This window comes from Lipophrys pholis, assembly GCF_963383615.2.
Source record: "Lipophrys pholis genome assembly, chromosome: 3".
NCBI classification, from domain to species: Eukaryota; Metazoa; Chordata; class Actinopteri; order Blenniiformes; family Blenniidae; genus Lipophrys; species Lipophrys pholis.
In genome coordinates, this window is record NC_137627.1 from 2,221,130 (window position 1) to 2,241,888 (window position 20,759).

Consider the following 20,759-nt stretch of genomic DNA (forward strand, 5'->3'; position numbering starts at 1 on the left):
TCCTTTCCACCGTCGCTTATGCTCGCTCATGAAGATTTCTTTGGTTTCTCTCTCGTTAAAAACACCCAGAAATGACTGTGTTGTATGTGGTGCTATATAAATAAAGTTGAATTGAACTGAAGCCTTAGTGTCGGTCCTATATCAAGATTCCTCCAAATTAAACTGCCATAATCACAGAAGTAGCTGCTTTGAATCCACCCAGCAGGGAGTTGAATGCATGAATTGATCTCAGAATAACATGACACCGGCAACAAGGTGATCATAAGTACTTTAATCAGGCACTTTTTGCTGAAAACATTTCTCTGGACATGAATGATATGTGTGAACATTTGACGGAATCACAAAGGCATACACAGTCTGGACAGCCAAGAAATGTGAGTGGCAGCTAATACTGTTAAAGACAAAACAATATAAACAACAAGGTAACTTTATTAAATAGGTAGTGTGCATGTATATTTGGCCATGGGCAAAATAGCGTCCCTGTAAATGATTTACCAAGCCTCCCGGCTTCTGAGATGTTAATGGTTCGATCTAGAAATGGGGATTAAGTAAAGACACTAGGTAGTTACAGATTTGGCACATTGTTTTTTTTTTTTTCTTTTTAAATACTGCAGAAAAACTAAATTATGGATATTAATACCTTGCAGCACAGGCATCTGTGTAAAAACATTAAGTGGAACATTCTCTGGTGTTTGAACATTCAGAAATAAATATTCATATCCTTTTAATACTTCATTGTTAGGTTCAATCTGTTTAGTTCTACTGAGGGGAGCAATGTGGTTAAAAAAAAAAAAAAACATTCATCGAAGTTTGTCAGTAAATCAATACAAGAAAACTTCTACGGTCAGAAAACCAGCTGCAACTTTCAGTGTTGCCACATCACCGACTTACAGCTTATAGCTTCAATAGTTTTCTAAGGAATAATTTATGGCAAGACAAAGGCCGGCGAAGGATTATGCTGTTGATTGAACAAATTATTCCAACAATTGTCACAGCTGCTTGGTTCTCGTCCACAAATACTTTAGCAATGCTGGAAAAGCAGTAAGGCTGGTTGTGAGAAATTAAAGCCAACAGACTTCATGATGTGTCAAGTTTGATTTTTTCTTAATTGGACATGAAGGGGATGAATGTTAAGGTCCAAGACAAGTCTTCATTTATTCACAACCATGAGATCAAACATTTGAATCTAACAAAATCACACAATAATCTATTCTGACAGATGTTTCATTTGTTCAAGCAAGTATGCCTCTTCTATCAATATTTACAATGATCTCCTGTGAGACTCCCCGTCCATAAAGCATTAACAAGGAGACTGAAACCACGAGGTTTATAATTGCAGGAGATACCACAAACTTACAGTACAGACAAGTATACAGTACAAGCTACAAATATACAAATGCAGAAACAGTCTGAAGGTTTGGCAACCTGTTGACACTTTAATGCAATTTATGGAAGTATAAAAATATAAACAATGCTTTTGTACAAAATATTGACATCATGTATGAATCTCCATTCGAATGTGCAAATTAACACTGATCAACACAAAACAAGTTTCTTTCTCACACACACACACACACACACACACACACACACACACACACACACACACACACACACACACACACACACACACACACACACACACACACACACACACACACACACACACACACACACAAAGGCATAGTCCTTTTTGGCCTGTTAGTCTGTTGTTGTAATTCAAAAAGCACCACAGCTATTTGGACATCTTACTCTTGTTCTACAGAGAATATCGTTGACTCACTCAGGTTGCTGCCCCCGTGGTCATACAGTACAGCGAGTGTGGGACAGCAGTGTATCAGTTTCACCATCAGGGGCCTAAATCCTCAGTTCTGCCTCTTCGCTGTGCTCCAAATGGTGCTCGGTTGTGCTGATCATGGAGGCCGACGGGCCCTGCGAGACGCTGAAGGGCGTAATTGCGGGAGAGCGAGCTGCCAGCGGTGAAAGCGAGGGGGAGAAACTTGGAGACATCGCAACTGACGAGATGGATCCCTCAGCACTGAGGGGAGATCTCCGGAAAGAAGCCAAATGGGGGAATGTCCGCCCTACCACGGGCTTCGGGGGTACAGTTTTAGCCCCCGGGTGGGCAACCGAGGTTATGAGAGGGGGAGGGTCAATTCTTGACTCTGCTTTCACTTTATGACTAAATGACCTGCGGTGCTGATTAGGAGCAGTTTCATCTTTTAAACGTGCTATTTCTGTGAACACGTTTGCTAAAGGCTGGAACTGCGGACACCAGTTTAGCAGGTAGTCCCAGTTATAGCTGCCCCTCAGCTCTTCGTCACTGGCCACGATGGCTGTCAGTGAGCCGTCCACAGCCGGCTTTCCGTCCTCGGGGAAAGTGTAGTCTTTAGGGCGGGAGATGCTGAGTCCTCTTCCCACACCCACATACCCTCCCCCCTCATCCCGGTAGACTGGCACCTGGCCAGCTAATAAAGTACCGCTCAGGCTTCCGAGCTTTTTCCCTTTGAACCAATCTATGGAGGGTTCACCGGACACGTCTGACAGCTGATCAGCGTCCTGCTGGATTCCAGAGTCAGGACCTCGGGCAGATATGCGCTCCTGCATTGAGGAAGAGATGCTAGAAACTCGAGGATATTCGTTTATCATCCTAATCTCATCGTCCTCTGCTGCCTCGGCCTCTGCAGAGCCACGGCCGCTGGAGTGCGAGGGGTCCAGGGAACCGCCACGAGTGAAGGGACCGCCAGTGTTGCCAGTGGGTTCAGCTGAGTATCCAGGAAGGGCTTGGTGGTAGATCATCTCATTTGCTGCAATCTTTGTCTCCTCAAACTTGTGCAGCAGGGTGCCTGACAACGCGGTCCGCTGATGCGCCTTTCGCTCCTTCTTCTGACGTCTTAGCTTAACAAAAAACAACGCCACCGCAATTATTGTCAGGATCACTATGGTCCCAAGTGAAACTGCGATTACGCTGATCAGCAGCATATTCATATCCGTGGGGAGACCAAAGGACGTATGGCTCACATCGATGGTAACTTTGGCCGCTGCGATCCGAGACGCCTCCAGAGGGCTGTGAGCAGTCACATCCAGTGTCATCAGGCGTATTTCTCTTTTAGAGCGGCTCACATGTCTACTGTAGCTGTCCATCTTTAAGGAAATCGCCCCAGTTGATTTATTAAGCTCGAAGTAAGGCGAGTGATCGGATAACGTGTAGAGGACAATACCATCCACGCCTCCGTCCTCATCTCTGGCTTGCACTTTGCCAATGATTTGACCTTTTGTTGCTCCCTCAGGCACTTCAAATGAGAACTCGGAGGAGGTAAAAGCAGGATCATATTCATCCTCCCCCGTAACATAAACCTGGACCGTCACAGTAGCAGAATAGTTTCCAGAATCGACAGCAGCGGCTACAAAATGGAAGGAGTGAACTCTCTCAAAGTCAAAAGTAGAGCGAGTGCGTACTTCACCGGAAGTTTGATTGATGAGGAATCCCTCTATTCCCTCTTTGGAGGTTCCTAACATGTGATACCTCAGTTGTCCAAAAACACCTCTGTCATGATCAATTGCATGCAGCATGGTAACCAAGGTGTTGTGGGGCTGGTTTTCCCTGATACTTGCAGTTACTTGTTTAAGGGGAAAGAATGGCCGGTTATCATTGATGTCCTTCACTTCTATACTGACTGGCGCCAAACTGTAGTGTCCCTGGCCATCGGACGCCTGGACAACAATCATATGGGACAACTGTGTCTCGCTGTCTAGAGGTCTGTGTAGTCTCAAAGTTCCGGTCCACAGATCCACCTGAAACAGCCCTGTATCATCTCCTGAGCTTATAGAGTACTGCACCTCTCCGTTGGGAGCAGAGTCGGGATCTGTGGCAGATAAATGTAAGATCTCTGTCCCTGCTGCGGTTCCCTCACTCAGAACCACATTATACTCTGTTCTGCTGAAGGCAGGAGGGTTGTCATTGGCATCCGTAACACTGATGAGGATAGGCACACTGGAGCTGCGCTGAGGGATTCCACGATCTGACACCACAACACTCAGGTTATAATTGGCCGCTGCTTCAAAGTCCAGCTTCTCCACCAGGATCAGACTGCCGACTGTCTGGAAACCCCGTCCTTCCAGGAAGCGCACGCTGCTTTCAATCTGGAAGGTATTACCCGAGTTGCCACTGGCGATGGCAAAATCAAAACCACAGTTGTCCCGGAAGATGTCTCCATCGACAGCTTCTAGGGTCAGAATGGTAGATCCAGGAAGCCCATCCTCAGAAACAGTGGCTCTGTACTCGGACTGGTGGAAGATGGGGGCGTTGTCGTTGACATCAGATACTTGTACTTGGATGGTCGCAACGGAGGACAGAGATGGAGTACCCTGGTCTCGTGCCTCGATCACCACCAGGATGGAGGGATTCTCAAAATCAAACTCTGTTTTCTGCTTGATGAACAGAGTACCTGTAAAAAATCAGAGGACAACGTGAAAAAAAAAAAAGAGTGCAAACACTGGAGCAATCTTTCCACATTATTGAAGAAAATTACATTTGAATCTATTTGAGAACAGAAAACAGCAGAGCTTCAGGAAAATAACAGCCTTCTTTTATAATAACAAAATTATTTAATACTTCACAATAAATATATCCAAAACCCAGAATGTTCATCCAAGGAACATTTTTCTTTGTTTGTTTTTTAGTCTTACCATTGTTTGGGTCGATGTAGAAGACACCCTTAGTTGAGGACATTATTCTGTAGGTGATCTTTCCATTTTCTCCAGAGTCGCGGTCAGTGGCTGTCACTGTTATGACTGCACTGCCAGCCGGGAGGTGCTCTGAAACGGCAACCTAGTAAAAATAATAATCCGTGTGAGTGTGCAATCCTCACAATCCTTACAAATACTCAGTTAGATTCAGAATGCTTCTGCACGAAGACTGAAAACGGTAGGTATACCTGATACAAATCATGAGTGAAGCTGGGGGCATTATCGTTCACATCATCCACCAGCACGGTGAGGTTGGCCTCGCTTTGATGTTTGGAGTCAGATGAGCGAACTGTCAGCGTGTACCAAGTCCTCTCTTCATAGTCCAAAGCACCAGTCAGAGACACACCCCCTCCATAACGATGAATCCCAAACATGCCTTGGCTGTTTACGTCCAGGTGGAGTGTGTAAAAGAGGGCCGGCCCAGAATCCACATCGTTTCCACTCACCTGGGTGATAACCGTGCCGATGAGAGTATCTGTATATGACAACAGGACAGGACGAGCAGATGTTAAGATTGCAGTTGAGATAAACCACAGTGAATCCCAGTGAAACGGAAAACCCCCCCCAAAAAAACCATCTTGTGCTTTGTGAAGGAATATCCTGTTCTGGAAAGCCTTGACCTAATAGACAGGAAATGAACAAAGGAACTTGGCAATAACTTGTTTCATAAAAAAGGTCAGAGTGTTCCCAGTAAGCCCCACAGTGCGAGCTGCCAGTGAGTGTGAGGTAAAGCTTTCTGATAAGATCGCTGGACTCACTTCCACTGTGAAGCTCACTTACCCTCAGGCACTCGGATGTTGCGAGGCAGGGGAATCATGGGACTGTTGTCGTTGAGGTCGATGATGATCACTGTGAGAGTGGCGGAGCCGGCAAGCCGCGGGGTCCCCCGGTCTGTTGCCGTGACGACAAGCCTAGTGCCCCAAGATGGATGTCAGCATATGAACTTTGAAAACCATTTGAACTGATGTTGAGGTTTGTGTTGAGTTTGGGATAAATAGAGATCACTGTTTTGGTTTTTTTTCTAAAAACACAGGCCACATCTGGAATAATACAAGACAATTAGTCCATAGTTTGATTGGGAGTGTTTGCAAGGACGAGGATTGGAGCAAAAATAAATGCAACTGAAGCAATTCAATTGTCCTCAAGTAGGATGGGGAACTGCAGAGTGATTACATACTTTGTCTGAGTCCAGATTTCTCTGTCCATGATCGCCGCAGTCGTGATGCTGCCAGTCAGGGGGTCTATTTTAAACAAGCCACTTATGGATGACGACCTGATGGAGTACGTCACTTGACCGTTCTGACCCTGGTCCCGATCATCTGCTGCAACCTGAGGAAATGACCACCCCGTTTTGAAAACAAAAATATAGAGATATTTGTAACAGCTGTTTCAGTGTAACTTGAACTAGTGCTCAATATTGGGCTTGGAAGTCAAGAGTTCATGCGAATTAAGCTGGATGGATGTGGCTTCATGGCACTGACGATTATATAAAATATCGAGTGGAAACACTAAGAATACCTGCGACTGGGTTGAAAAGGTCCAGACTTCTGCAGCACTAAAACTTCACAGTTGAAAAAAAACCCAGCCAAGTACAATAAACATGTGGAGAACAGACTCCTGTACCTGGATAATGGGAAAATTGTATCCTTGTGCCTCTCTGATGTACGCCACATAGTTCTGTAGCTGGAAGCGTGGCAGGTTGTCATTTATGTCCTGCAGGATTAAGTTGACTGCCATGTAGGAGCTGGAGGACGCCGTCTCAGCTTTCACCACAAGGCGGAGTTTTGGGGTCTCCTCATAGTCGAGGCCTTCGGATTTCTGGACCCAGATTTCACCTAATTTTCCAAAAATATTGGTGTCACGTGAGAGGATTTTTTAAAATGATTGTGCATGCTGTGGTCTGTGCATTTACCAGAAATGGTGTTTATTCCGAAAGACTGCATCCTGTTTCCACTGAAAATACTGTAGCTGATGCCGGTTTTGGAGCCATCAGGGTACTGAGCTTGAGTCTGTGTAACAATGGTGCCTTGAAGATTAAAAGAAAACATCTGATTAATTTCACAACATTTCTATGATAATTGTAAAACAGTGAAAATTGTAATCGCTCTAACCTTGAGCAGCATTTTCTTGGAGGCTGACGTCTCTTGCTGTGCGGGAGAAACGAATTCCCTGGTAGTTCTGCTCCCGGATGTAAACGATGACCACCCCCAAGGAAGACTGAGCGGGGTTTCCTTGGTCCATGGCCTGAACTATCAACGTCCTCTGGCTTTGAGTCAGAGTTTGCAGCTTCTCTGTGGCCTGAATGTCTCCTGTCAGTGAGTTAATGCTGAAGCCCCTCACGGGGTTAGCAAAACGGTAGAAAACGGACCCGTTGGCCCCGAAGTCTTTGTCCTCGGCTCTCATGGTGGCCAACACTCTGCGGCTGGACACAATGCTCGTTGAGATATTCACAATGAGCGGATCCTGAATGAAGAAAGGCGCGTTGTCGTTCACATCCTGAATGTAGATGGTCACCTGAACGGTTGAGTTGCGTGGGTCGGCAGGTGAAGAGTCGATGGCACACACCTCGAAGGTGTAAGAGGCCGTTCTCTCTCTGTCGAGCGGCGAGGCCGTGATGATGCGGCCTGTGCTCTGATCTATGATGAACATGCTCTGTGGGCCTCGGCTCAGAAAGTACATCACCTGGCTGTTGGCGCCAAAGTCCAAGTCGATGGCTTTCACTTCAAGGACCAGTGAGCCAATGCCAACGTCTTCAGAGATGTCCGCAGTGTAGCTGCTGCTCTGGAAGTGAGGGCTGTGGTCGTTAATGTCCAGCACTGTGACCTCCACAGTGGCAGTGCTGCTCAGTGCAGGGCGGCCCTGGTCCTGCGCTATGACCGTCAAGGTGTAACCAGCCGTCTTCTCTCGATCCAAAGGCCTTGCAGTGGACAAAACACCAGACTGCCTGTCCAGACGGAAGTCTCCAGATGGATCTCCAGCTGCAATTCTGTAGGCAATCTCCCTGCTGTCTCCTGCGTCCGGGTCGTTGGCTTGAAGCGTGAACAGTGGCAGTGCCTCCATGTTTTCAGGCACCTCGATGGCGTAGTAGAGACGTCCAAAAACGGGGGGGTTGTCATTAACATCCAGCACTTTGATGTTCACCTCTGCTTTAGCATAGTTTGGTGGAAGGCCTCCATCTTTGGCATAAACTGGGAAAACAAAACAGAAAATGTGAAAATAAATAGCTTGTGATTGGGTTTGGATGTTTGAAAACAACTTTATTTATTTATTTATTTATTGTCAAAACATACACAAAATTCAGACACATGCAAAATAATGTACTCTCACCTGTGACAGTGTAGTAGTCCTGAAGCTCTCTGTCCAGGGACTTAGTGGTTGTTATTACACCAGTTACTGGGTTGATGCCAAAGCCATCATATGAGATGCCTCCATAGGTCACCTGCCCATTGGTCCCTACAGAAGAACACAGTAACAAACATGGTAATTACAAAAAAGTTTAATATTTCAGTCCAATAACAAAATTTAAATCCTACAAGCCAAGGCCACAAATCAATAAAGAAGAGAATATATTTAGATTTCGCTTGTCAATAGCTTGTATAATGTGGAGTTTGCTTGTATAGGCAGTGACAGCCCTCCCTCGGGTGTCTGCGTGCCAGATTGTGCGCTCGGAGAAATGCCGCCTGGCAACCTCACCTGTTTACTCCACTAATTGCTTTTTGAGCAGAAACTTTATAATCCTTCCATTTTATGTGGTTCTGACTAAGATCAGGGGAATGTATGCTCTCTGTAGCCCCACCCCCCCATATTCCGTAGCAGTCTTCAATTAAATCCAACTGTTAATGTCTGTAATGTGAACATGTAGTCTGCACATGGCAACAAACAACGAAAGGCATTTGACATGGAGCAACTTCTGAAGCAGCACAGTTTTCTGCTGTTTAACTCCACAAACATAAATCAGAGTAAGTTAATGTGTTTAGTTTTTCTTTTTTCATGTCTGGATCATAAAGCCACAAACTCTATAATTACATTTTGGGATTACGTTTACCGTGTTATTACTTGCAACTTTGTCTTAGCAATCACACATTGCCAGGATTTAAAGTAATCATGTTTCACCTACAAATTGCCAAGTCTGAGCATTTGGATGACTGCATAGGTCAGTGTAAATGGAACTAAATCTTCAAAGGCTGCAGTAAGTAGGTCAGTTTACATGGTATAGCTCACCTTGGTCGAGATCAGAGGCAGACACTGTCAGCACAGTAGTTCCTGCAGGTTGGTTCTCTGAGACCTGAGCCTCATACTGGCCCTCCTCAAACCAGGGCGCCTCGTCGTTAACATCAATCACATGGACACAGAGCAGCTGGCTGGACGAATGCTGGGGTATCCCATGATCCTCAGCAATTACTGTGAGGTTGAAGATGTCCTGCTCCTCACGGTCCAGAGATTTGAAAATAGACAGAGAACCTTTTAAAGAGAAGGCAGAAAAAATAAAGTAATGAGAGATTTCCCGTGCTTGTACGTCATTTCAGCCAGTTACAACTCCGCATGACAACTGCATTATAAAAACATACTATCAAGGGCAATAAAACGGGCCACTTTCCATGATTGTGCGTCGTCAAGTTATTTAAAAAGCAAGTGTGAAACGCTGTCGTGTGAGGGCTGAATCAGAGCTAATCTCCTCCTCACACACAACTCTGCCTACCTGAGTGCTACCACCGCCGCCGCTGCTGCAGTAACAGCCCAAATGGTCTGGCCACAGTTTACGAGATTTTCCACTGGAGAATGCCGCAGCCATCGAGAAAAGGAGCAGTAAACACACGCTCTAGACACGCAACAGCCAGGCTTCTCGTGCTCAGTGGAAATTAGGGGCACCCTCGCCTTTTCATTATCCTGCCCTAAGAGGGTAGCGCTTGCATTGATTCAATTTCAATTTCATGCTTTAAAATGAGACGCAACTGTTAAAGATGGGAGGAATCAAGGCTCTTTTGCTTTTGACTTCTTTCTGTGTTGTTCACGCTGCCTTGTTGGGACATAGATAACTTGCCCCTCAGTATTTTAATCTGGGAAACGTAACAGTCTGGAATTATTTGAACTAAATTTAATTCCTCTGTGACCTCTGCTGAGGTCTGTGATAACCCTACAGTGCAAACACATTGGAGAGTCTTTTTTTAGGATGTTGTATAATTTCACTCTCATAAGCCCGGGTGAGGTTTGTGGCGCCAACACTTTGGACTGGAGAGTGCTGGCTACTTGAGGTTGCTGAGACAACAAACGCATACGTCTTGCCTTCTAGGCCGAACTCATTCATCATCATTTGATGGGTTAATCTCTAACTGGTGTTGTCTTTTTACAGAGAAGCTATTCAACACATCGCCAGTGCACCTTCCCTCTCCTCCACAAGTGAAATTAATGACGCTGACACTGAGAGATGAGAATACGTCTGACTGTGTGACAGCTGAAAAAAAATGGCTTGATAGTTTTCTCAATTGTGGCTGACTGTGATGTCCAAATAATGAAAACAGAATGTGCAGAGGGTTGGTCCAGGGTCGTAGGTCACTGACCCCGAGACAGGAGAAAACCACATGCTCCGAGGATTAACACTGTCATCATTTAAACAAATCGCCTGCATGCATGGAAACACTTCAAGATGAGTCTGCACACCGAGCCGCCGCGGCAGCAGCAGCGACATGCATGATAGAGCCTGAATATTTCCCACCCCTGAGCTGCCCCCCCACCTCCTGGGGGGGGGATTCTGCCTCGCGACTTTAAGGGAGAGGCGGACCAAACTTCAACACGTGTCTCAAACACCACAACAAAGCCCACAGGACCAAATAGCCCAAGGTCATCGTTGACTAAGTGACAGATTCTGATGCAAGCACACAAACACTTACGCGCATGCCTACACACACACACACACACACACACACACACACACACACACACACACACACACACACACACACACACACACACACACACACACACACACACACACGTGCGCACACATAAACACGCGTAACTGATCCCGGCTCTAATGGTTCCCAGAAGCCGGAGCAGGAGGTTCTTTGGTCTTTCATGGGAATAGATCGACAATAACAGATGATGGGCTGTTGTGTGTGCATGTGTGCTTGCACATTCTCTTGTGTGCGCGTTCAAATTTTGGCAGGCTGCTCCGTCTGGCCTCCGACTGAGAGAAATAAGTCATGATAGGTGAAGTAAGAGTTGTGCTGCACTAAGAAGTGAGAGTTTGTGTGTGTGTTAATGGAAGGGACGGTTTTGTGAATATTTTGCACGCCCACGTGGTGAGTTGGTACACACATGCAGTGCAAAGTGAAATCTAGAAGGTCCACTATTGCTTAAAGATGTTCATGAAACTCGCCAAACAGGAAAATAGATGCATGCTCAATTGCCTGTTTCAATAGTGAATGCGTCATCCTCTGTCAGGCATTTGAGCTCTAAGGTTCCCAACACATGCTTTAGTAATAAAAAAAAAACAAAAAAAAAAAATATGCAAAAGGGTTGGAAATTGAGTAAACAGCGTTAGGGAGAAATTTTGCAAGGCAGCTGTGATAAGGCTTTAAAAAAAAAAAAAAGAACTTATCTTCTCCATGCAGTGTTGAAAATGTGATCTGCCACAGTTCAGTTATAATGTATATGAAAGACACACTGAAATATCATCAATCTGATATAAAGATGCGGCTGAAAATACAGAAAAAATACATAAAACAAACTTCACATCAAACTCTGCTTTGAATCTGTTCCCTCACTAAATGTGGAGACTTGCTTTTAAAGAATATTTCTGTTATTATGCAAGTGGCTCCATTATAGTACAAACTAATTTAACAGCGTCACTGAACAAAACATTAGGTCTGCTTACAAGGTTTTCTGGAAGGCTAATGAGAGTAAGACAGTAATGGTTGGTTAAAGGACCAAAGTATTTGAGTTTTACTTCAGTCTGATGTTTCTACTTTGATCTGGGGAGCGTGCGGTAATGACTGAAGCTTGCCTCGGGAATAAAAGACAAAGCCTGTATTTACCACAAGTCATACGGATGGTGTGGAAACAAGGGCTTTTGATTGTGTCGAGAAAACATTTTGTTTCAGTTCTGTATTGAACACTCTGGGAGGTGGCACACATTAGAACAAGGGCGTCAAACACATTTTGGTCGAGGCGCCACACACAGCCCAATTTCATCCTGACTTTTGGTCCATGGGCCTTATGTTTGACTTCCCTTACACGTGACTAATACCCAGTACATGGTGAATTTCAATGTTGTTGAACACATTTCAATAGTTTGTGTGTTTTAATTAGCAGTGGTTGGTTGGTTTGAATACTAATCTCATTACCAAATAATATGGAAATGAACCATACAACATGGTTTATGATATGTGATTGAAACGTTGTTGGACTAAACCCACCAAATCCTTACTAGATTTCGGTTTTGTCTCATAGCCTTCATAGTCACTGTGTGCAGTGAAACAGGTCTTAGCATTCATGCCATGCTTGTAACACTCTTTTTCCAAGTGTGTCAAACACCATCTGTGTTCTGTGCCACCGTGCCAGAACACGGCACCTTCAGCTTGATCTTCATTTGAGGAAGAAGAAAAAATAAAAGCCAAAGAAGACAAAAAAAAAAAAAAAGGAAAGTGATGACTTTGTCTGTACGGGCCAAAAACCGACGTGTCTTTAAGACATTTTGTACTGATAATGAAGCACGAATGTCCACAAAATGCTCAGGATTCAGAACATGGCAGTAGTGGAATATCACTGCACGGGGCAGATACTTTGAATGAAACAGCTGTGGAACTTGATTCATGTAGTTTGTTTTTTCAGCTTTGCGATCACACTTTGTACTGTGTGTTATTATTGCAACCTTTACGTTCTGCAACAGACTTACCCGTGTTTGGGTTGAGGCTGAATGTCCCTGCACCATTTCCTGACTGGATTCTGTAAGTCACTCGACCGTTCTCCCCTTGGTCGGCGTCTCTGGCCATGACGTAGAGCACCACGAAGCCCACCGGCTGGTCCTCCATCACGCTCACAGCTGTGGGTGATATGAACACTGGCGGATTGTCGTTCTCGTCGGTTATGTATATCCTCGCTGTGACGGAGCTCCAGCGCCTCTCACTGACGTCGAGCGCCGAGTCTGTCGCCCTCACCGCCAGGATCAGACTGGAGGTGGCCTCATGGTCCAGCTGCTGGCCCAGGGACAGAATCCCAGTCGCTGGGTCCAGCGATAACAGCCCAGGGATGTTTGGCGACTGGTGGATAATGGAATACACCAGCTCGCTGTTGGGCCCGCTCCCGTCCTTGTCTTGTGCCTGGAAAGCGTAGACAGAGGAGCCGGGCTCCATGCTTTCAGAGATGACAACAGTGATGGGGTCCTCGGGGAACTGAGGAGTATGGTCATTGCTGTCTTCTATGTCGATGTCCAGGTGAACGAGGGTACTGCTCGGAGGAGCCTGAGAGAAGTCGTCCACCTCAATTTGCAAGTTGTACCGTGCATCTCGTTCGTAGTCGAGCGGACGAGCCAGGAAGACGTCTCCAGTCAGACGATCCACCACAAAGGTCCCATCTCGGTCTGTACCTCCCACCACTGTGTAGGTCACCTCGCCTTCTGCCGCCGGCCCGCCGGCGTGCAGGCGCACCGAGCCGACGACGGAGCCGGGTTTGGCCTCCTCCACAGAGTTGAACGACAGGGAGAGTGAATTGGGCTTTGTTGGAGGTCTGTTCATGCTGATTACCTGCAGTAAAGAGAGAAACGCATGCAAGTGAGCCAGAGAAAGTTTACAGTGGATCTAATGCTCCATGGAGATGCCCGGTGCTAACTTCAGTTAGCAAATTTTAATACATAATGAAAATACTTTATGGATTTTAGGCAAAGCGAAAACAGATTGCGTCCACTTCACTCAGTGTGTGTGTGTGTGTGTTCACTGGAATAAATGAAATTGGTTACAAGAGGTTTTTATAGACTTTTATAGACACGGCTGCGAACATTAATCTTGCTTAATCTGATTCGCATGTCGGTGCCAGGAAAAAAATAATAGATGAAAAAGTAATACAATCAGACGATGAAACACAAAGAGAGTCGTGTTCCTGTGCTTTGTGTAGCTTCACACTTCTTTTGATGAGCAGTTCAAGTGTCTTCAGAGACGCTACGACATTATTACTTCTCTGCGTCGTGAGAAAGGATCACACAACACATTGTTTAAATAAAACTTTGTCTTTGAGACAAGCAGAGCAAATTTAAAAAAGGAAGCGAGAGATGGACACGCATTGCTGCTCACATCTTTTGCATGATTACAGACAGAGCTGCCGAAGCCTGATGGACGGATTTGGATATTTACCATCCTACAGCACATTTCCCACAGTTAGTAGGCACTTGAAAAAAATGATGCTAAGTTTGTTGACAAGCTGTAAATTGGTTCCACATTAGATGGAAAAGGAGAACTCCTACGATAGATTGGTATGGTTCCCTCTTATTATTGATGGATTTAAAAAAGATTACTCTGAAAGGAATGATTAAAGGAAATTACAACAAATACGTCACTGGGCAAGAAAAATACTGCACTGTTTAATCCAATTAACTAATAATTATGACTTACATTTTTTCTGTTATTGGAAAAAAGGGAAGGCTGAACGCTGGTGCTCTCTGGAGCTGTTTATGTGGCAGCTCTATTTTCCTGGAACCTATAAATCTTTGTTCCTTCCAGGGTTCTTCCATTGTGTCCCTTTTCTGTTCTATATTAAATATTAACTTGAATTACCCCTCAGTAATGCCGTGTTTTACGTCGAGTGCATAGCCCCGCTGCTCCTTTGCAAGAGGGGCTACTGTATTGAAAAAGTGTTGAAGTCATTGAGTATGACCTTGATCAGTGCGCTCTACAGCTGGCCCTCATCAGAAGCCAGCTGGGAGTATTTGATTCAGACCCACTTTTCCATTTCAGATAGAAATTTTCCTTTTGAAAATCCGCAGGGTAAGAAAAGGGAGGCAATGGGAGGGGATGCTGTCAGAAGTGAGGCTGATAAGTCTGCAGCTCGTCTGAGGGGCCCAGAGACATGGATCCTCTCAGCTCCGACTCCATTCTTTGATATTAAAAGAGGTGAGTGGTTGAGGGTGTTTGTGCTGGCTGGGCGCCAGTGAGAGTCTGACCTGAATGATGAGGGGGCAGGAGGTGCTGCGTGGGGGCAGTCCTCTGTCAGTGGCCGTCACCGTCAGGGCGTACTCGGCCCGTTCCGAGTGGCTGAGAGGGGATGACGACCGCAGCTCACCCGTGTTTGGGTTCAAAGAGAACCGCTCGGCCCGCGGACCTGGGGGAAGGAGGAACCGCGCTTTAATGTCAGACGAGGCATACAAGAGAGCTGAAATAAAGCCGAGAGCATTAAATTCAAAAACGTTTTGAGACATGCCTTCTGCATGATGCAATATGTGTTTTTTATCTCTTTAAGTCATTCAGGGTCGCCGCTTTGATACTGCAGACCCATCATCGATAACATACCACTTTACAATCAATGTGATTTTGGTCAATTCAATCAATCAAAGCCCTGAAGATTTCATAATTGCCTCGTAGATGTAATGTCTGAGATGATATTGCCAGATGGTCAGATTGACTTAAGCTTGGTCATTGCAGCATTATATCCGGAGCATTACCAGCAAGTGTCACCAATGGTGTTGGTTTTATTCGACTTTGCAATGATGCAACGTGATGCTTCAATTCAGCTCTTTTGCTGTCAGTTTTATACTCGGATGAAGTAAAGATTGTTACTAAAGGTCCTAAAAGTGTGAGCAAATTGTTAAATACTTGCTTGATAATTAGTTTTTCTAACAAAAACCCACACAGATAAAACAATGCAGAGGGTCTGAATAGGAATAGATGCAAGTAAATACTCATCGCTACCCACTTGTTACTGTTTCATTTGATACTTAAATGTCATAACAGTCCATGAGAAGAAAGTTAAGTGCAAATTAGTAATATAACAAGTTTGTGCAAAACAGCTGCCAGCCAGAATCTAAAGCTTATTACACCAGTGTTTCATACTTTTTAGAAAATATCACCAATCTCTGTTGTGAAAAGTTTTTTTCTTTCTTTTCTTTGACTGCAACTTCTCTAACTTTCTCCAAAATCATCAATTAGCAAACACGTGTCAAATAACACAGCAGCTGAACCCGTCAATGTGTCTGTAACCCCTACGTTAATTCTAATTGTCTCTCCCAATTACTGTAGCTGCATGATTGTCGAGCTCCAGTGACACCGCTGTCAGATCCGCATGGGTCAGTCGAGTGACTGATTCACTCATTAAGTTCAGCTGAAGTTACATCAGTTAAATGGTGGGGCCACAATTTGTTTCTGGGCCGTTTGAGGTTATCAACCGTGATTAACGTGCACATGCTCCCACACGGAGGATGAAAATTTCTACAGTTCATAACTCAGCATAGCACTCGATCTTGAAAGAAATGCATCTGTCAATTAGTGACAAGGAGAAGAAGAAGCTGCGAAATAGATGAGATAAGCCACACACATGTAGATGGCAGCACACAGCTCTTATAAGGGTATTCTAATGTTCATCCAAGATCTCAAAGAAAGCTTTGGCCAACTTTTAATAACGACAGGGGGTCAAGGAGCAGGATGGAGAGAGAAAGTAGTGACATGACAGTAACCTCTCACTTTCTGATGCTAAGTCGCTGTAAATCACTACATAAAGTGTCAAAGCAACATGAGTAAATCTACTTTTCAGGCTCAACGACTGCTGGAACTTCATTGACATGTGGAGTGTAAGTCTACAATATTTAGTTTTTTCCAGATGAGTGTTTGATTTTATGAGTGAAGTACCTGACAAAGAGTAGAATACGGTTCCATTCTCCCCTTCATCTGGGTCTTTGGCCTGCAGTGACCCCAGTACGACCCCTGAAGACTGACTTTCTGTGACCTGAGGGTTATAAGTCAAACCGACACCCGTCAGTACATGAAAACGCTTCATCCAGGGCCCATCAGTGTTTGTTCGATCACCTGTATGATGAGGTTTTTCCCCGACTGGCTGTGTGTGAAAGCCGGCTCGTTGTCATTGTCATCCAGAACGGTGATGAAGGCTGTGCCTGTGGCACTGTGAGGGGGCGAACCCCCGTCCTGCACCACCACCACCAGCTGGTAGCTCGACTGCTGCTCTCGATCGAGCGTCATCCTGGTACTGATCTCACCTGGGGGGGCAGAAGGAAACGAACGAGAGGGAGTTTATACAGAGGCACTCGTCCACTGGAATGATGATGAGAGACTGAGGAGCTCGTGTGCTTTGATCAATGACACACAAGTAACACAGCGTGCCGACGGAGATGAACACACACACACACGGAGGATTGTGGAAGCTGGCAGACGCTGTCGACTCGCAACTCTGCCGGAAAGTGATCACAAATCATCGCCTGAGTCTCCTCCCACAGACTAACAGGCTCAGCAGGCCAATTAGGGTCTTAGCGCGGCTGTCACCATCATCTGACTAATTTATGAATGTCGGGAAGGAGAAGCTGTAGTCTCTCATCTCTCAGAGATAACTCAGGAAGTGGACTTAATTTTTTTTTCCCCCTCCACAACCAAAATATTAATTTTCAGCGACACAAATACAGCGTTTGAGACGGTGTCGATGCTATTCGTCCATGTTAGATTTATGTCTCGTGTAAAAAAAGAATGGCTTTTGTTTAAGTATCTCATCAACAAATTAATGCAAAAGGTATGAAGAACTATATTAATTTAAATTTCTCGGTGAGGAATGCTTCAATATCTTCACAGGAGGATATTTCTCATCACTTCGACATCTCAAATTCAAATAATATCTGTAGCACCGGCTTCTTTTGTTGTTCCATCTCCTCTGTCAACAGCAGCCTTATTAAAGTCAATTGCTTAAAAAACAAGTCTGCTTTTTTTATTTAATTCCTTATTTATAGAGTATACAAACACACCCTGATGCATGTAGTTTTCTGTTCTTTTTTTTTTCATTTGAACAAGAATACACAGATTGTAATTGGGCATCGAATGCAGTAAACACAAGCGATCCATAGTGTTCCCTCAACACTCTGTCATCATAATGATTTCATTTACCTGTGTTACTGTTTATCTGGAAGTGGCGATCCGGGTGCAGGAAGCGGTAGTTAAGGCGTCCGTTGGGACCGCTGTCTCGGTCTGTCGCCAAGACGTGACCGAAGCCTGTTCCCGGAGGCAGGTTCTCTCTCACCGCCATGAAAACCCTCTCCTGCGTGAGCCGAGGCGAGTTATCATTCTCATCGGTCACAGATATCCGCACTGTGGCACTGCCTGTCTTTTTCAGCTGCCCATGCCCTGCGCTGGCCAGCACGGTTAGAAGATACACCTCTTTGACTTCTCTGTCCAGGGCGCTCTTCACAAACAGCCAGCCACTGTCTGCAGCAATGCCAAACCCTGCTGCATCGCCGTCTGGATGGAGATGATAAGCCAGAGCGCTTGAGTGACCCGAACCAGGGGTTTCCCTGTTCAAAGCTCTGACTTGCAGAAAGCGGGTGCTTATTGGAGTGCCCTCTTTGAGCTCCACGCGGTAGGTGAGGGTATCGAACACGGGCCCCTGGTCGTTCTCTGCCTGAACGTGAACTACAAGCATGAAGGTGGCACTGAGCTGCGGTACGCCACTGTCCTTGGCAATCACTTGCAGGTCATAGCGAGGGGTGTTTTCATAGGACAGGCTGCCCACCAGGCGAATCTCACCACTGCTGCGCTCAATGCTGAAGATCCTCTGGAGTCCGTTCGGAGAAAACAGGTCGAAGCTTAGCTGTCCATTGACTCCAGAGTCTGCGTCCTCAGCGCGGACCCGGTAGACCACCGTTCCCATTTCTGTGTACTCTGGCAGCATCAGGGACTCTGAGGACGAGGGTATGAAAACAGGAGGGTTGTCGTTGATGTCTGCTATGGTGATGTGGACTCTGGTGTGTCCAAAGGCTGGTGGATTGCCACTCCTGGCCTGCACCTCCAAATATAAAGCAGGCTGGGCTTCATGATCGAGGGGAAAACTGGTCCGTAAAGCTCCGGTGTCAGGATCCACTGTGAAGTACCCTGTCGGGTCCCCAGAGCTGATGGTGTAGGAGATATCTTTATTGGTGCCTGGAGAAAGTGAGAGATTGAAATGATGGGATCACTGAAGAACTTTAAAATCTATCACTATGACCCGCTGAATGAGTGATGGCATGCGTCTGTGTTGCCCACCTGTCTTGATGCTCGCCTTCACGTTGCCTACGACGGTTCCTCGCAAGGCGTCCTCAGACGCAGTGAAGTAGTATTGAGTCTGTTCGAAGATGGGTGGTGCCACCAGCCCTGCCACAACACTGATGTTGACTCTGGCATTGATGGAGGCCAGTAGACCGCCACCATCCTGAGCAGAGATGACCATGGAGATGATGGAGTTGGCCTTCCCGTAGACGGACCGAGACAGGGAGATCACACCTACAAAAAGCTGCATTGTCAGAACATGTTTTACTGCACAACTCAGAAACAAGTAGAACACAGCCAACCTGTGTCTTTGTTGAGAGTGAAGAATGGGGAGGCCCCTCCTGGAATTGTTTTGTATGTAATTCTGCCATTCTCGCCCGAGTCCAGGTCGAAGGCTGTCACTCTGACGACGGATGTCCCAGGAGCGCTCTGCGTGCTCAAACTAACTGCATAACTGAGCGGGTAGAAAACCGGTCTGTTATCATTAATGTCGACCAGATCTACCTTCACGTAGGCAACTGAGCTCAGTCCACCCTGCGGAGGAAACAAAAAGACCCTTTGTAAAACTTTTACATGCATTAAATCATGAATAAGAACCAAAAAAAAAAAAAAAAAAAACCCCACAGGATTTAAGCCACATTAATGATGGAAGTAAAAACTGGCAGTAAACCCAGTTAGAAGTTCCATGTATAGTGTTGCTTTTAAAATAAAGTCCCAGCAGGTTCGTACAGGGACACAGATTGATAGTTTCCCTTGGGAAAGAGCAATATGTCATGACCCGTGGAGGGTGAGGGGGCTTGCTGCAACCCAGGGCTCTTTCATAGGCTTTTCCTTTGTAGAAAATACAGTGCCGGCTTTTCATTTGGTCCAGGTGGCAAAAAATGAGGGAGGCGGCACTGCAACTTGTTAAAATATTACTGCCTGACAGTCTCCATTTGATTGCTTTAACATGCCAGCAGTCATTTTCTTTCATTTTTAACCTTTTATTTAAGCATTTGGGGGTGTGTAAGTGAATAGACTATAGAATAGGCTATACTACCTTCTGAGTGGGTCTACCTACCATGGAGAGCTGTTCAAACTTTTATTTTCTACTTTTACTGCTCAATTCATATTTTTTTTTTCTGCAGAGTCAGCCATGCTGGTCATTACTCTCCTGTCTTTAAGGAAAGCATTGCTGCTGTTTATAGGATTACACCGTGGCTCAATGGATTCATATTAAGCATGCTTTGAAAAGGCAGAGACTTGCTCACCCCATCCACGGCTGTAACGGTAAAGTCAAAGCTGACTGGCCCTTGATCTCTGTCTAATGCAGCGGTAGTGCAGATCTGGCCGGTCTCCTTGCCAATGGTGAATTGAGATGGAACAACACTGTTGATGCCAGAGCCGAGGGAGTAAGTGATGGAGCCAAAGGAGCCGCCGTCTGCATCTGTTGCAGTAACCTACAAGGGGAAGAAAAAAAAAAGTGCAATAGCTTAAATATTCCAACATCACGCATTACAATTAATGTGTATTAGGCTGGAAGGGAAATATATACTCATTAATATCACTCCAAAACCACAGCAGATCAAATCTAAATTTTATTAGAGTGATGGCAATCGACAGACTACAATGAGAGCACCAAACCAGGTGGCTTTGAAAGCATCTTTGGACCAGGACTTTACTGCTTATCTGAAGCAGAACATGAGCCAAACAGGCCTTTTGGCAGAAAGGGACTCTGAGGGAATGAAGTTGAAGGGGGGAGGGGGTGGCAGGAAAGGAGGATGACTTCGACAGACGCCTCTGGGAGAGCTG

At 45.5% G+C, this 20,759-nt stretch overlaps 1 protein-coding gene across 1 annotated transcript in view; it reads right to left on the reverse strand.

Moving 5' to 3' along the window:
- Positions 1-263: 263 nt before the first annotated feature.
- Positions 264-20,759, reverse strand: part of LOC308107638 (protocadherin-16-like) — a 90,515-nt gene continuing 70,019 nt past the window's right edge. Inside the window, exons 3-20 of the mRNA XM_080460095.1 lie at positions 20,219-20,407; positions 19,271-19,502; positions 18,966-19,202; positions 17,835-18,863; positions 16,755-16,942; positions 16,578-16,674; positions 14,900-15,057; positions 12,644-13,490; positions 8,971-9,210; positions 8,077-8,202; positions 6,861-7,937; positions 6,662-6,775; positions 6,373-6,584; positions 5,927-6,078; positions 5,530-5,660; positions 4,938-5,224; positions 4,690-4,831; positions 264-4,448 (exon numbers count right to left, since the gene is read on the reverse strand). Coding sequence (XP_080316221.1) covers positions 1,858-4,448; positions 4,690-4,831; positions 4,938-5,224; positions 5,530-5,660; positions 5,927-6,078; positions 6,373-6,584; positions 6,662-6,775; positions 6,861-7,937; positions 8,077-8,202; positions 8,971-9,210; positions 12,644-13,490; positions 14,900-15,057; positions 16,578-16,674; positions 16,755-16,942; positions 17,835-18,863; positions 18,966-19,202; positions 19,271-19,502; positions 20,219-20,407 — 8,049 coding nt within the window. The 3' untranslated portion in view covers positions 264-1,857. The remainder of the gene's footprint in view (positions 4,449-4,689; positions 4,832-4,937; positions 5,225-5,529; positions 5,661-5,926; positions 6,079-6,372; positions 6,585-6,661; positions 6,776-6,860; positions 7,938-8,076; positions 8,203-8,970; positions 9,211-12,643; positions 13,491-14,899; positions 15,058-16,577; positions 16,675-16,754; positions 16,943-17,834; positions 18,864-18,965; positions 19,203-19,270; positions 19,503-20,218; positions 20,408-20,759) is intronic.